The sequence below is a fragment of the Euprymna scolopes genome, chromosome 36, assembly GCF_053919585.1.
Source record: "Euprymna scolopes isolate OS-2025 chromosome 36, ASM5391958v1, whole genome shotgun sequence".
Lineage (NCBI taxonomy): Eukaryota > Metazoa > Mollusca > Cephalopoda > Sepiida > Sepiolidae > Euprymna > Euprymna scolopes.
The window spans coordinates 74,321,958-74,338,601 of record NC_136517.1 but is presented as its reverse complement, the minus strand read 5'-3'; the positions used below and the strand labels follow the sequence as shown (position 1 = coordinate 74,338,601).

Sequence of the window (16,644 nt, the reverse complement as noted above, 5' to 3'; positions counted from 1 at the left end):
ATAAGTATGTAATAATGTTTTAATCTGGAATGTGTTGATTTAAAAGATCACCAAAATAAAAAGTTAATTCTATTTAGTGTTATTGTTTTATTTCTTTAAAAACAAAATGTGGTTTATTTAATACGAAAATTTTAACATTTATAGTTAATGCAAATAATTTCGCACTTTCTAATCGGATTTTTTTCAGTTTCTGTTTATTAAAAACTTTCAAAGAAAATTAAAATAAAAAAATAGAAAAAATTAGCTAAATAAGCATTTTATAATTTTAATCATAGGCCATATTAAAAAATAAATTTTTTTCCATTTATGAATTATCTCCCTTAAAGAAAAAGCTAACTGAAACAGGTCAGATATAAATCAGAAAATTGCAAGATGTTTTTTGTTATTCAAAAAGTAAATATATAATACACTATTTTATTAAATATCTCTATAATTCTTATATGATTATTAAAATACATTTCTAATCACAAAAAGGTTTGTTTCTTTTTTATATAAATAAGAACCAAAAATTCTTCAAAATAGCTAAAATTAAACTAAATGAAAGCTTCTTTTTTTTTTTACTTGCATTTTTTTCACTGTAAATTAAGGCAGCCGGCAAATCCATATGTGATATACACTTTCAAAATAATCACAAAGAGATCAACCCCATAAGAAAGACAGCCAGGGCAAATTACAAGCGTAAAAAGTCCAGCAGGGTGTAGAATGCCAATCAAAGCAAATTGCTGCAAAACAAAAATCAAAACGTAATATATATTTATATAATTAAATACAGATAATTTCTGTCTACATATTTTGATTTGGATTCTTTTCAACCTTATCAATTTTCTTGCTTCAGGCAAGAACTGGCTGATGTAGCTGCCAAAGTTACTCTTCACTGTTGGATCCGCCTGAATCCATCATCAGGGATAATTAACAACAAATTAATTTTAGGATATTTATAGAAGTGTTTTCAATAAGAGTGATAACATTCTTAAATGCCGGTAAATGTGGCATGAATAATTAATGTATTTAAGAATAAGTGATTTACTGGAAAAAAAAAAAAAAAAAAAAAACTTTTATAAATATCCTAAAATCATTTCAGTGTTAATTATCCCTGATGATGGATCCAAAAGTACTCGGGTCAAACTTAATATGGCAACTACATGAGCCAGTTCTTGATTAAAACAAAAAAATTAATAAAATTGGAAAGGATCCAAACCAAGATATCTATACAGGAATTGTCTGCTATTTAATGAAATATGCCTAAAGGAAAAAATGCTGCCTAAATACACACATTACACACGCACACACACATACATACGGAGTGATTACTCCAAAATACCACCCATGTAATTGTAAATATAATTCAAAATCCTTTCCACAATCCAACCATATTTCATACAAATAAACTTCAGTCTATGCCTGACTTGTCCATCAAGTTTCAGTCATGAATATTCCACAATCTTTGTTTTATCACTGTTCAATAATATGCGGGTACACTTTAACGACCATCTAATCAGTAGTAGGCGTGATCCTGAAATGGGAACACACTCACTGGTTTTTAACTTACCATATATTGTTTTATATGCAAGGTTATGGTAAGGGGTTTATATGTGGGGTTTATATCTTAAAGATAATGTGTATCAATTCTTGAACTAAAGGGTGCAATCACAGCCAATTTTCCACACCATATACCGGTGTGCTTATTAAATGTTGATAAAACAAAGATTTTTTTTTTTAACATTCATGCAAAGATGGAAATTTATTTGTACTGAACATTTTTTTAATGGAAATCGCTTGAGACAAGGAATGAAGCCACTTTATGTAACGAACTAAAAAGAACAAAAGATCATTATTATAGGAGATGCCTATTAACATTGGTCTTGAAAAGACCAATGTTAATAGGCATCTCCTATCTCGAGACAAGGCATGAAGCCACTTGATGTATGAAGTTAACAAGAACAAAAAATGATTATTGCAAAGATAGGAGATGCTTATTGACCTTAGTCTTGAAAAGACAAAGGCTGCAGGTAGGAGGAAAACAGTGAGCAGGAAGAGAGTTCCACAATCTTGCGATTCTTGGAATAAGAAGCTGTATTGCAATGATTAAATGCTATGAAAACAGCAAATTGATTGAGAACACTAGACAAATAAGTCAAACAAAGAAAGCAAGGAATAGATCAGACAATTCTGAAGAACACAATAGTATTTATAAAAAAGACTGAGACTAACAGCATCATGTATGTTAGAGAAAGGTTGCAGTGAAGAAGAAAGGGTGGGGGCCAATCAATATGGTTGTATTGCAGAAAGGATTATGAATTTCATTAATGATTTCATGGGTGGCACACACATACACAAAATTAACTGGTGTGGTTCACTGTAACCTTCACCAGAAGGGGCTGTGACAATGGTGGTGGTGGTGGTGGTGGTGGTGGTTGTGGTGGTGGCCCATGGTGCGAGAGGTTTAGCAGCAGCGGCAGCAGCTCTAACAGCAGGAATGGTTATCAACGGTACGTTTTGTCGGTACCATATTGAATCGAGGTTAGCCTTCAAGATGGGGGACGGTCATTTATGGAAGGAACTTCAGATTTTAGTTGAAAAGACTGGGGTCCATGTTTCTGAAAGAGCTCCAATGCTTTGTTCACGAGGGCATCCCCACTATCATCCGAGATCTGCAAAGGATGAAGACGAGAAGACAATGATCGACAAAACTAAATAAACAAAAAATTTAATCAAAATTTTCACCTGTATTATTTACATTATTTGAACTATTTTTTCTCATCTGGAGTATCATTCACACACATTTTCTTCTGATGTAACCTTTGACCTTCTTTGAGTATATCTTGTCAAACTCAGAAATCTTTGTCAGATTTAGAATTTGTACAGAATTTTGAATCGAACCCTTTACGTAATCCATTGGGATAGCTTGTTTTCATTCTGTTGATTGGTTGTTTTTGTTTTACGGCATATCAACCCTTTTCAGGTTATTTAATGCCGAATCCGGTGATTTTGAAGAAATTTTTTTTAATAGAATATATTTGTTTTTTGCAAGTCAGTTTCTATTTAACCCATAGTTGGGACCCTAACAGGTACTACCACTTCGGGTCAGAGTGGACCTGGGAGCAATGGCAATTAAAGGGTGGCTCCACACTCCCCAGAGCCCGCAAGCTGGGGCCTCACCATTGGATATAGTTTAAGGTCATATCCAGGACCTTCATTCTGTCAGCCATGAGCAAATAGAAGTCTTCAGTAATTTGTAGTTGTATTCTTAGTATTACCCATACAACCTTCAACCTCTAAAAGACTGTCATCTAGAACTGATTATTACTTACTGGTGAACTACAGATTTCTGAGTTTGACAAGACACAACCGAAGAAGGTTGGAGGTTACATTGATCAAAACGTTGTGAGAATAACATCCAAGATGTAGTCTGAATAATCCAATTATTTTTTTTTTTAATTACATTTTCAAACCAAACAAGGTACAGTGCCACTTTGATGCAGGGGTTACTATCAGAGAAATAAGTTGCAGGGATTCTATGTAGGGAGTTGAGCAGCAAGATGTCTATTCACATTACACTTGAACTTCTGCATGTCAATACAGTTAGGGAAGCAGGAACCTGGAAAGAAATTTGAAAGTCTAGCAGTTCTGGGGAAGAAACTATTAGAGTAGAAGGTTTTCTTACATCTAGGGATCTCTACTGTGTAGGGGTGGGACTTTGCTGCTTGCGCTTGTTAGGTTTGTTGGGGTATTTACGTCAAGTGGGTACAAGGGCTTGTAGTTTGTTAGAGCATTCACCATTAAAATACGTGTCAAACAGACAGAGATGCAACATTTCATTGATGGGACAGAGGTTGAAGCTTAGATGATGGTTAGTGACTCTCTTTTGAACCCAGTTCAAGAGTGAGAGACTAGTAGCAGATGCACCAGCCCAAATGTGACAACAATACTCTATACATGGGCGAATAGTGGCCTTGTAGAGGTACAGAATACTTTCTAGCGTAAGTAACTTTCTACCACAGTAGAGAGAGTCCATCTTTTTTGCAGCAGCCTTGGAAATGCTCTCGATGTATCTGTTCCAACTCCTGTTCCCTGTGAACATTAAGCCAATGAGTTTGAACGAAGTACTTTCAGGTAATGTATCTTTAGCCATAGTTATTAATGGTTGAGAAGATTAAAGGAAACAAATTTAGTCTTGGCAGCATTGAACGTTACCATCCATTTTAAACGCTATTCCACTACAGGCTGAAGGTCTTCCTCTAAGGTTTCCGCATATGTGTTCACTCGTTTTCCCCTCATACCTGTTATAGAGGGTGGTATTGTCAGCGAATATACCCATCTCAGAGACTATATTATCAGGGAGGTCATTTATGAATATCAGGAATAATAAAAGATACAAGGATCGACCCCTGAGGCACACCCTCATTTATATCATCTTGTTTAGACGTATGAACATCGAGGACAACCTGGGTTCTTCTATTATTTAAGAAAGATTTTATTATGTTAAGTATACATCCAGTAATGCCATAGGATCTGATTTTCATGAGAAGACCATTATGCCATACCCTGCCAAAAGCCTTAGATATATCTAGGGCTACTGCTCTCCTCCCTACTGTCTTATCCAGTGCATGGTATATACATTCAGAGATTACAGTTAGAATATCTGCAGTAGAACGGGCTTGCCTAAATCCATATTGATAGTCAGACAGAAGTTTAGCAACTATAAGGTGGTGGACAAGAGCTTGATCAATTATGGACTCAAATATTTTGGCAAAAATGGGGCTAATGGGGCGATAATTTAATAGGTCAGTTCTTTTGCCAGAATTCTTGTAAACTGGTACCACAGAAGCAGTTTTCCAGCAGTCAGGAAAGCATGATTTGTAAAGGCATTTTTTGAAGAGTTTGGAGAGAACTGAAGCAACTTCAGCGGAGCATTTTTCTAATAGTATAGTCAGGAGGAGATCAGGTCCACATGCTTTTGAGGTGTCTAGATTTTTTATGATATCATGTACTTGAGAAGGGGGTGAGTTTCTGTCCACAAAAAAAATCAGGGAGGAAGTGGTTTGCTGAGTCCAAAGTAGAGTTTGAGGTAAACTGATAGGCAAGCATGTTAGCTTTCTGCAGTGCAAACAACCTCATGACTATCGGATAGTAGGGGAATTGTTGATTGCCCATTATTTACTACACTATTGTAGATTTTTCTAGAAATCATGACCAAAAAATCTGAATGTCATCAAGGAGTCTCAAATGGGACAGCGATTCCCCAACCCAAATATGAGAACCATACTTCATACAAGGTGTGATAATAGATTTGTGGAGATAGAGAATAACTTTGGATATAAGAAACGAAAGAAAACCAATTTTACAAGAACACTGGATATACGGACCACTTTTATTCCTAGGTAATAACGTATACCTCGGCTAGTCCACTATGATATACGAGAATAATTTTGAGCAGAAATATTTCTATGAGATACTCCTAAATTTATTTGGGTGGTTTTTGTTGTGTCTGTGATGAACTGACCATACAATGATTGTGGTTCTGATAAAACTATTACATTCGATCTTAATACAAATCAGTAATAGATTTTATTACATCCCACTTCTACCTAAGAATAAATTAGTTTAGAAGATACATATTCATACATTAAAGAACACATTTCTTTCAAACTGTCATGTAAGATACCTTTTGATCCACCTGGATATGATGAAGTCTCCAGTTCATAACATATTTATCGGTGCTTCTATATTATAATAATGAAAAAATATTGACTTTTAAGTAAAACAAATGGTACCTACGTAATTGTTATGTCACAAATAGCAAGATATCCAAAAAATTATAGAAAAATGATAAGGTAGAAAAATAATCATGAAAAACAGTTCCAATAAGGGAAAAAAGATTACATGCTGGGCTGACATATTGGGTCACATGACATAAGTAAAAGGGGAAGTAACTCAGTTGAGAATTTATTCAGAAAATAAAAAACATAACATATACATAATTTGTGAAGTTTTTAAAAGAAATTTTTTTTAAACTGTTTGAATTTTTAATTTTGCTTTTGTAAAAAAATAACTGATTGAATTTGTGAGAAATTGAAAACTTAATTACCTCCCTTGTTAACTCTCCAATTCAAATTGGTAGATTTTAAAACCAATCGCTAGATTTTACAAATGTCTTTTTTCATGAATAATTATTTTTCTACCTTATCGTTTTTCGTAATTTTTGGATATGTTACTATTTGCAACATGACAATTAGGTAGGTACCATTTGTTTTACTTGAAATCAAATTTTTTTTTCCGTTATTATAATATAGAAGCACCGATTAATCTTAAGTTTGAAGGGAAATTACTCCAAGCAGTAGTTATTTCCTTTGTTTTTGATATATTAGAATCACACAAGCCTTTTTTTTTAATGTTACATTTAAATAAACAAACAAAAAATCGAAAACTCATACTTGTAATTGTTCTTTTGTCTCATGGTAAACAAAGATATACAAAGTGTCTTAAAAGATGTACTAGCTATTCGACAAACGATTATTAATGTATTTTTTTTTTATTGCAGACACAACCAACCCTTCACAATGGCAAATGTACTACTGATAAAAAAAATATAATAAAATGCTATTCGATGTCCAAAAATGTCAGGGAAATGAAAAGACAATTGAACACAAAATGCATTAGTACTGAGAAATCAGAGTGAGTACAGTTTTTGGGACACCATATATACATACATACATACACACTATTTATCTATTTATTACATAAACAGCTAGGAATCACTACACAGTCATGAATATGTTTCAGTTACCTAGTTGTAAATAACTAGAGATTTCACCAGGCAATGTTGCTTGTGCAAAAGAAAATTAATTTTATTTTTAATATCACGTGATTGCTCTCCAAACAAAGACTTCTCTAAACTTTCTCCAATTTTGATTCAGGATTTGGCGTTTGCTAAAGCAACGTTGCCTGACGAAGTCTCTAGTTATTTACAACTAGTTAGCTGAAACATTCATGACTGAAGCAATACCTAAATGTTTACGTAAAAAATAACTAAGTATTTCTTGCCCAACTTCAGCACTTTTGTATAAACCCCATTAAACTCATTGGCTGTCTTCATCTTTTAACAATAGTAACCTCGAATAATATACATATTATTTTATACTTGTGTGACTATTAAAGCTGTACTGAACTTAAATTTGTAAACATTTGGCATGTTCCTGGCGAAATGTAGAATAAATTATATACTCCATTATAATTAGTATTCTTAATTGTACTATATCCAGGTTTCGAAGAGTTCTTTATGCCAAATTTGATGCAATTCTATCAAATAATTAGTGAACAAATAAGTATTGTGCAACATAGACAAAAATGCTTATATTATAGATCATATTTCTAACTTTCAAGCCTTTGAAATTTTGCTGGTTAATTTAATAAGACATTATAGTCCAGTCAATTTAGTCATAATATACTCAAGTCCACTATTGTATACAAGTGTTTTATATAAGAGGAAGACATTCAAAAATTAATGTTTTTCTTTGGTTGAACCTCACAAATGAACTATTAATACTTGACAAAAGCTTTAAAAAAAAAAAAAAAAAGATTCTAAATCCCTTGAATTTTGAAATGATCACAAAATGAACAACTGTTGGGCATTTTTTTTATTAACGTATAAATAATGAACATGCTGTGCGTGCATGGTCCCCCTCTGGTACTGTATGTGAGATGACGCCACAAAAAAATAGTGAAGAAATGATGAATGTGAGAAATGTGAAGGGCCAACATTGCCTTCACATTTTCGCCAAGTTTCAGAAAAATCTAATGGATGGGGTAAAAGTTATGGGGTAAAAAGTATAATTTTTTGCAAATTTGTGACCCCTTTTGAGCTTCTAGGAATGCTGAATCCCAGTGAAAGTGGATTAACCGTGCAGTTTCATGCCTTAAGACATGTATATTTGAATTCAGCACCATGAAAAACCACTATATAGACATACATATCAATGTTTTGAGTAATATGAATAAAGAGCTCCACAAAGGCAGGTTTTTAGTCCTAAAAGTCCCAGAGAGATGTGAACCAGAATTTTGCCAAGGTCACCCATACTGAATTTATATTAAGAACAATGGCCTCCACATTTTGGCCAAGTTTCAGGAAAATGTAATGGATGGATCAAACACTATGAGGCAAAAAGTGTCATTTTGGTGCATTTTTTACCTCTTTTGAGCACCTGGGGGATGCCGAGTCCCAATGTAAATGGATAACAGTGTAGTTTCAGGCCTTAACACATGTATATTTGAGTTGACCACCGTGAAAAACTACTATATATAGTCAGACATATCAAGTTTTTATTGAGATATATGAAAAAAGAACCACAAAAAGGGGCGTTTTTGGCACTGAAAGTCCCCGGGAACACGAACCAGAATTTTGCCAGGGTCACCATACTGGATTTATATTAATGATGGGTCTCACATTTTGGCCAAGTTTCAGAAAAATCTAATGGATGGATCAGAAGTTATGGCAAAACATTATTTTTGGCCATTTTGGGGCATTTTTGACCTCTGAGCCCCTGGGGACGCAACAAGAATTTTTGAGAAAAAAAAATTTTTTACTGTGCACATCTATTTAATGAAATACAATTTGTGGCAAAAATTTAGGAAAAACTAATGGCAATCATTCGGTCTAACAGACCCACTAAAAACATAGGTCTCTCTCCGATAAATCAGGGGACCAATTAAAAATGGCTGATTCGTTTACTCTTCTCTATTCAAAAATCAAAAGTGATGGCTTTAAATGGTTTATCAGAAAATTAAAGTTCGTTTGTGCTCCTAAACCAAAAGAAAATATGAATCTTCAAATGTGGTTTCTAATCGATTTAAAAATACAATGAATAGCATAATTATAGGCCATCTATGAAAATGGTATGCAAAAATGCATTAAATAAAAATCTCCAAAAAATTAAAAATGTTTTGTATTTTTGAATTTTTTGTTGCCTGTTTCTAAAAAATCAGATTGTCATGGCACCATAAACCATTTTCATTTTTTTTGCTTTTGTTTGCAGATAAATATTTATTTTAGGACACATGTTTGAGGAAGATTCAAGAAACTGATGCAAATCCTTACATCTAGGCCTATTTCTTTCAGAAGTTGAGACGAGGACTTTTTAGCCTCTGTTCACTCAGTCATCTTGCATGGCAGTGAGACATGGGCCGCAAACACTTTTGATTTGCAAAATAGAAGAAAGAATCCTTTAGTCATCCTCTTTCAGAAGCTTCGTATTCGTAGAATTTTCGATGCCATATGAACTGGGCATCTTAGATGGCTCAATAACATGTAAAGATATTTCAGGCAAAAAGGTGCATGGAAGATCAAAGAAACCTATATATATATATATATATATATATATATATATATATATACACACACACACACAACTCAATGTCTGTATGTTCTCTATTGACAAAAAGAGAAGAGAATGTACATCAAATTGGAAAGTCTATTCTCATGTAAAGTTTACCAAGAAAGACAATGGAAATGTTCCTGAATCTCTGCATGCACCCCTAAGAGAGCTATGAGGACATAACTCCCCTAAAAATTCAAATATATCATGTTTTTATGAAAATTTAAATCATATTTAGAGAATTCTCTGGAGAAAGCAATAGAAGTGATCCCAAATTCCTATGTTATCCTCTGTGTGCCAAACATATATGAGCCTCCTCCTCCTCTACATGATCCATGTGGTCAGAACCCACTTAAAACTTCAAATACATCCAATTTTAATGAAAATTAAGCCATATGTATGAAATACTAATTCAGAGGGGTTCCAACATGTCAGCTTCTTGCGACTATATTAAGGAGGAGGAGGAGGAGGAGAACGGTAAAAACAAGAAAAGTAATATGTTGTTATATGAGCATAGTAAAAAAGTAAAATAATAGTGATCCTCATTCAATCCTGAGCAATGTTGGGGTCTTCTTGCTAGTATATATATATATAGATATATAGATAGATAGATAAACTACAACACACAAAAAAATATTTTTTTTTTTTGTTACACAGGCATCACCACATTATCAAGGCCAAGAGGCCACTCAAGGATAAGGGTTAAAGAGTGTACAGTAGAAATTGGACAATATAGTAATCATTAGTAATGAAAATTCAGTAAATTTGATAACTTATATGGAACGGCTCATCAAGAACTTATTTACGTTAGACTTGAACACAACCATATTGTAGTCAGCCGGAAAGCAGGAAAACAGAAGACAATTCCACAGGCGTGCAGTTCTAAGAAAGAAGCTCTGTTCATGGAATCTAAATTTAGGTTTATGCACAGATAGAGTGGGGGTAATTATTGATAGTGTTTTCAGCTAGACGAGTGTTTCTTGTGAAAGTTTGGCGAGGGGGGACCATAGACTGAAGCTCAGTTGAACACTTTCCATGAAAATAACGATACATCATAGACAAACTCGCAACATCTCTTCTGTGAGATAGAGGTTGCAGGACATCTCCTATGAGGCTACGAAGTCTATTTTGAACTCTATCAAGGCATATATATAAATGGAATCAATTTCAACAAGCTCTTTCACCTACAGACGCAACTCAAGACATACACACACATGCAAACAACAAGACACCTTTTGCTTTTTTTCAACTTTGACTGCGATCACAAAAAGGAATAAATGCAATCATTAGTTTTAAAAAAGAGGGGAAGAAAAGCTTGCATAGCACACACAACTTATGTTAAGCAAAACATGTCACACAAAACATTAAAACCGTCTTTTGCATGGCTAAAAATAGATGGGAAGAAATTTCAAATCAATAATAACTATTTTGATAATCAAAAATAGCAGATAAACCCATGTAATTATACATATATACATGTGAGATTATATATATATATATATATATATATATATATATTAATTGGAAAAAAATTGTCTAGGATTCTCCATACATTAAAAATTTTTCACATCTGTATTATGTACATACTGGTGTCAGCTGATAGAACAGAATTGTATTCCAAAACTCACGTACATCGATCAAATACTTTTATTTTTGAGTAAGAAAATCAAATTTCATGAGTAAGTGGGGAGGGACTGTCTGTATTGCCATCTTGAAGGGAGATAATTCGACAATAATTCAAACTTGTAAATTAGCCTTGTAATGCCTATGATATCCCATTAATTGCATTAATTGCTTAAAATTGTTTTAAAATGATTTTTTTTTATATAAAAACAAAACAACTTGATCAATTTACATTAGTTTTGGGATTCATTCCGTCACAGATACATTGAAAGATTTTTGTGTATTTTTGTTTTTTAGCATAGGAGAAATTCTGGACAACCATCAGCAAAACTAGTGAGAAAAGGGAAACCCTATTTGGTGTCATACCTTTTCAAAATATTCTGAAGCTTCTTTTGAGCTTTTCATATTTAGTAAAGGCCGTTGGAAGATGATGAAGATAGAAACAGCCACATAAACAAGCATCATACAAGAACCGCCAATCACTTTGTCCCAGATTCTGAAAATATTAAAAAGAGAAAAAACGTTTTGAAATTTTTCAGATAAGGGTTGATAATTTGGATCATTTGGACTATGTTCTCATCTTGGATGTTATTTTCACGTTTTGGCTGATCTAATTGGCTGTTGGTTTAAAAGTTTCATCCTTGTTTTATTAAAGAGTTTTTTCTTTGTATTTTTAATGGTTAAAGACCGATTTTTTAAAAACCTTACCATAACATTTACCTTGTAATTAAAAAAAAAAAAAAAGTTGCCTCAGCTTCTTTTCTAAATGTTTTCATCTAATGAAAATATTGTTGGTTCGTTGGTTTTCTCTCAATAGTCGCGTAAAGACTACATTTTGTTTTATTAATGTTATAAACTTTGTTACATTAAAAAAAAAAAAATTGTCGCAGCTTTCTTTTTTTAAGTTTTGATTTAATAAAAAATATCGCGGCGTCAAGCGTCCTAAATTTTGAAAAACATGAACGAATCTCTTAATAAAAGAGAGTTGCCTCCCTCTGCACAGTGAACGATTTTAAAATGTGCCGATATAATTCTATATTTTAAAATGTGCCGATATAATTCTATATAACAAACAAGTAACTTATCAAGGCTCTAAAATTTGTTTCTGTAAATTATCCAACTTACAGAAACAAATTTTAGAGCCTTGATAAGTTACTTCTGCAAACTTTTACAAGTTTAACAACATTTTTAAAAAACGATTTTGTTCACTACAAACAAGGCATATTGCAAGGAAGGAAATTTCAAAGAGAAGCAATCTGAGGAAAGAAACTATTAGAGTAGAATGTCTTCCAATATTTAGGGACCTTTATAGTGGACAGTGTGATTTTTTTTTTTTTTTTTTGCATAGTGGTGGTTTGTGGCAACATGATAGGGACAGGAACTTGGCAAATACTGCTGGACCTATTAGGTTAAAAACTTTTTTGTATCTTATCAAAGAGAGAGGCTAGTGGTTAGTGCCCGAGTAGCAGTGTCAGATATCGCCATTAAAAATGAGTGATAAAAATTTGAATAATTAGACTCACTATCTTTCGAAGCTTATAACTACTTGAAAAATGTAATTTAAACCCTAATTTTTTTCAATAAAAGGAGCAAAGACCAAATTTTAAAATAATAAAAAGGTTTAATAGAAAAATATGCAATATTTTTTTTTTCTTAATCGGTTTTCTTTAAAAAAATTTCAAGAAATTCAACAAATTTTAACTTACTCCACAAAAAAAATATATATAAATTCCAAAAAATCAGTTACCTATAAAAATACTAATCAATGAGTACTTCCATTCTTCATTTATAAGAATTTGTCCATATTTATATTTTATATTCCATGCAATTTTTAAATAAAAGAATTTTTTAAGCAACCATCCAAAAAGACTGCGATTTTAAAATCTAATAACAGGTGTTCACAGAACGGAGTTTCCTCCCTTCCTTCCAGTTGACAAATACGGAGGCTGAAAAGCATCATAATTAATTATTTCAAAAACATAAAAACAACACATCAGACCAAATATATTTCCCGGTAGTAACTATATAAAGAAACAAACATTTGAAGTGCTTATATGTGTCTTATCTCCCCTTTGAATTTCTGACATGTGCTTACTGTCAACAATCAAATTAGTTAATTATAGATCACCGTATTTGAAAAATGATCACATTTCACTCATCAAAGTTTACTTTAAAAAAAATTTTAAAAATCTTGCAACAAATTTTCCATTTTTTTTATTCTCTTAAAGAATTACATGAGTTTTTGATTTAAACTATTTATTTCTTCTTTATGCAATGAATTTTTTTTTTTTTCAAAACTCTAAAAAAAACATTGAATGAAATAGAAAAACTTAATGTAAGTATCCAATTTTTACAAGACAATATTTTCAAAATGTGAGGTTTCACTTGAAAAAAAAAACAAAAAAAAAAAATCAACATGTTTTTTGAAAAAAGGTTTTAAACTTTTGACTTTACAGGTAAATTTGCACAAAACTATTCTTTTGTTTTTGTTTTAAATTAGATTATTTTATTTATTGACCTTTTATCTTCAATTTGTGATATATTAACATTAGGTGAGAAAATTATTTTCTTTTTAATGGACATTTCAAGATGGGAGGGGGGGGGGGTGAATTTAAAAACAAACGTTTGTCTAGAATATTATATTCAGTTTATTGGAAAGAGCATAAAATTTCACATTAAACCTGAAAATATCTTAAAAATTGAACCAATAGAAAAATTTTGATAGATTTTTAAATTGAAAAAATTGAAAAAGATTTAACTTGTAAAATTCAATTCATTTCATTACGTAAAAAAAAAAAAAAAAAAAAAAAAAAAAAAAAAAAAAAATCGCTGCATGAGCGTGCGCATGCACTTTCTTTGTAAACACTTTTTTTTTTTAAATAAAAAATAATATTTTTATTATTTTTTCAAAAACTTTAAGTTAATCTTGAAAGTATATTCCATCAAAAAATTAAACAATCCACTTTAAAAAAAGAAATTACGAGTTTTGTATATTTTATTTGCAGTTTTGTGTTAAGGGTGTCAAAAGTTCCCCAAAAATTCTGACACACCTAGTACACTAGTCCATATATAACAATACATGTACAGGTGAATGGTGATTTTATAGAGATACGCTACTAGCAAGTGTGAAAAAGGTTTTCTAGTTCATTAGAAGGAATCTAAGGCATCATATTTGGTTTAACATATACTTTACATGTGTTAGACCACTTCAAGAAATTGACTCCCAAAGTAACTTATCTCTGCTAGGTTTTTATTTATCCCTCTTAAGCCCATTCTCATCACTTCACATATTTTGCTTGGTTTTCCTTGAAGTTCCTATTTACAATGCCTCCCCACAGGACAGAGTTAGACACCAGGGTAGTTTTTTAACGTGGAGAAAAGGAACAAAAATAAAAATTGTCTCGGTCGTGAAGGATTTCTCCTCCACTGACAGAGAACAAGAAATTGAAGTGGAGCATCTGAAGAACAGATACTATACTGTGATCTTGTCCCGAAGGCCAAGGTTGCTCAACATGCAAACATTTGTATTTAAAGGGAAGTAACTCTAATAGTTTAAGAGTTACGGCCCATACAATCAATTTCCGCAGGCAAATTTTAATGGACGCATGTCGCACATTTCATCAATTAATGTATTAAGTAAATTCTTCTTTCTGTTGAAAACATTAATAAATATTATTGTTAATCTATACCTAAGATTTTTCATGCAAATTTATTTTCATATATTCGTCCAATGTTGCATGACAGCACTTCAATAATTGATATGGTCACATTAATCCAAAAACTCTCATCCATTCTTTCAATGTTATTCTACCATTGAAATCTTCCTACATCTTCATATGTTGTTTGGTAGAGAAAGCCTAGGTGTGTCAGAAATTTCGTAAAAAATATTGAATAATTCCACCCCGTCTTTCTAAGCTTATAACTCCTCGAGAAATGTAATTCAAGCCCTAATTTTTTTTTTTCAATTAAAGGAGCAATGACCAAGGTTTCATTAAAAAAACAAAAAAACAAAACAACAAACGCGTTTTTTTTTTAAAAAAGGTTTTAAACTTCGGACTTTACAGGTACATTTCTAAAAAACACTACTTTTTTTTGTTTTAAATTTGAATATATTATTTATTGACTTTTTCTCTTCAATTTGCGGTATATAACACTTTTGTGAGTAAATTAATTATTTACTTTTTAATAGACATTTCAAAATCGGAGGCGTGAATTACTCGACCCCCTGTCTTTCCAAGCTTATAACTACTCGAAAAATGTAATTCAAGCCCTAATTTTTTTTTTTCAATTAAAGGAGCAAGTACCAAGGTTTCATTAAAAAAAAAAAACAAAAGAAAAAACAAAAGAAAAAACAAACAACGTGGTTTAAAAAAAAAAAAAAAGGTTTTAAACTTCGGACTTTACAGGTAAATTTCTAAAAAACACTACTTTTTTTTGTTTTAAATTTGAATATATTATTTATTGATCTTTTATCTTCAATTTGTGATATATAAAACTTTGTTGAGTAAATTAATTATTTACTTTTTAATAGACACTTGAAAATGGGGAGGGGCATGAATTAAAAAAAAAACGTTTGTGTAAAATATTATATTCGGTTTATTGGAAAGAGCATAAAATTTCACATTGACTCTGAAAATATCATAAAAATAGAATCAATAGAAAAATTTTGATAGATTTTTAAAGTTTAAAAATTGAAAAATATTGAGTTCGTAAAATTCATTACTGTTTTTTAAAAAATATAAAAAATATTTCTATTACTTTTAAAACAACTTTAATAGTTTATTTTGGAAGTATAATCCATAAAGAAAATAAACAACCCAATTTTAAAAGAGAAATTACGAGTTTTTTATATTTTATTCGCAGTTTTGTGTTAGGGGTGTCAAAAATTCCTACAAAAATTCTGATACACCTAGAGAAAGCCTACCTTTGCTAACTGATTAATTTTTTTTTTTCATTTTAATTTTCTGATCAAGATGGGTATGGGACATCCTACCAGATGCTCTATCCCCAGCTTGAACAAACATTCACCCGCGATCTGATATTCCAACCGAGAGATCTTTTTAGGATTCTAATTGTTCCTTTAAGTGCAATTGTTTGAATCTCTCTTGCACTTAGTTTACCGGGTATATTTGCCAGGTAGTTCTTAAAATCCTTTTTCATGAGTCCAGTTCCTTCTATAATAATTGGAAGGATAGAGACCTTCTTAAGATTCCAATTTTTTTTATGTCATACATAAAACCTTGGTACTTCATTATCTTTTCCCTCTAAACTCTGTTTAACCCAGCATCATTAAGGAAACTAACTTCTACTAAGGTTGCTTCTTTCTCCTTCTTGTCCCATATCACCAGTTTTTATAGCCCCGTTTTCTAGTTCTTTCTGAAATATGTTCTCAGGACTTGCTATTTAACTTTTTACAGATTGTCAAGTGGAAATATTTACACACTCCATTGTGTCGGGTCATATATTAGCCATCCCCTAGCAGAACCTTACAGCTAGACATCAGGTGGCTCACACTCTCTACTTCTGTGTGGCAGAACCTGTACTTGTCATTGCTAAGACCACTTATCTTTCTAAAAGCATTGATTATCAATGCTTGATCTTGGGCAGCCATTATAATCCTATCCTGATCATAGTGAAGTGATTCTCTTTT

The 16,644-nt window shown here is 31.9% G+C and overlaps 1 protein-coding gene across 1 annotated transcript in view; it reads right to left on the bottom strand.

Moving 5' to 3' along the window:
* Positions 1–544: 544 nt before the first annotated feature.
* Positions 545–16,644, bottom strand: part of LOC145260603 (TBC1 domain family member 7-like) — a 48,761-nt gene continuing 32,661 nt past the window's right edge. Inside the window, exons 5-6 of the mRNA XM_080118896.1 lie at positions 11,361–11,490; positions 545–2,651 (exon numbers count right to left, since the gene is read on the bottom strand). Coding sequence (XP_079975022.1) covers positions 2,529–2,651; positions 11,361–11,490 — 253 coding nt within the window. The 3' untranslated portion in view covers positions 545–2,528. The remainder of the gene's footprint in view (positions 2,652–11,360; positions 11,491–16,644) is intronic.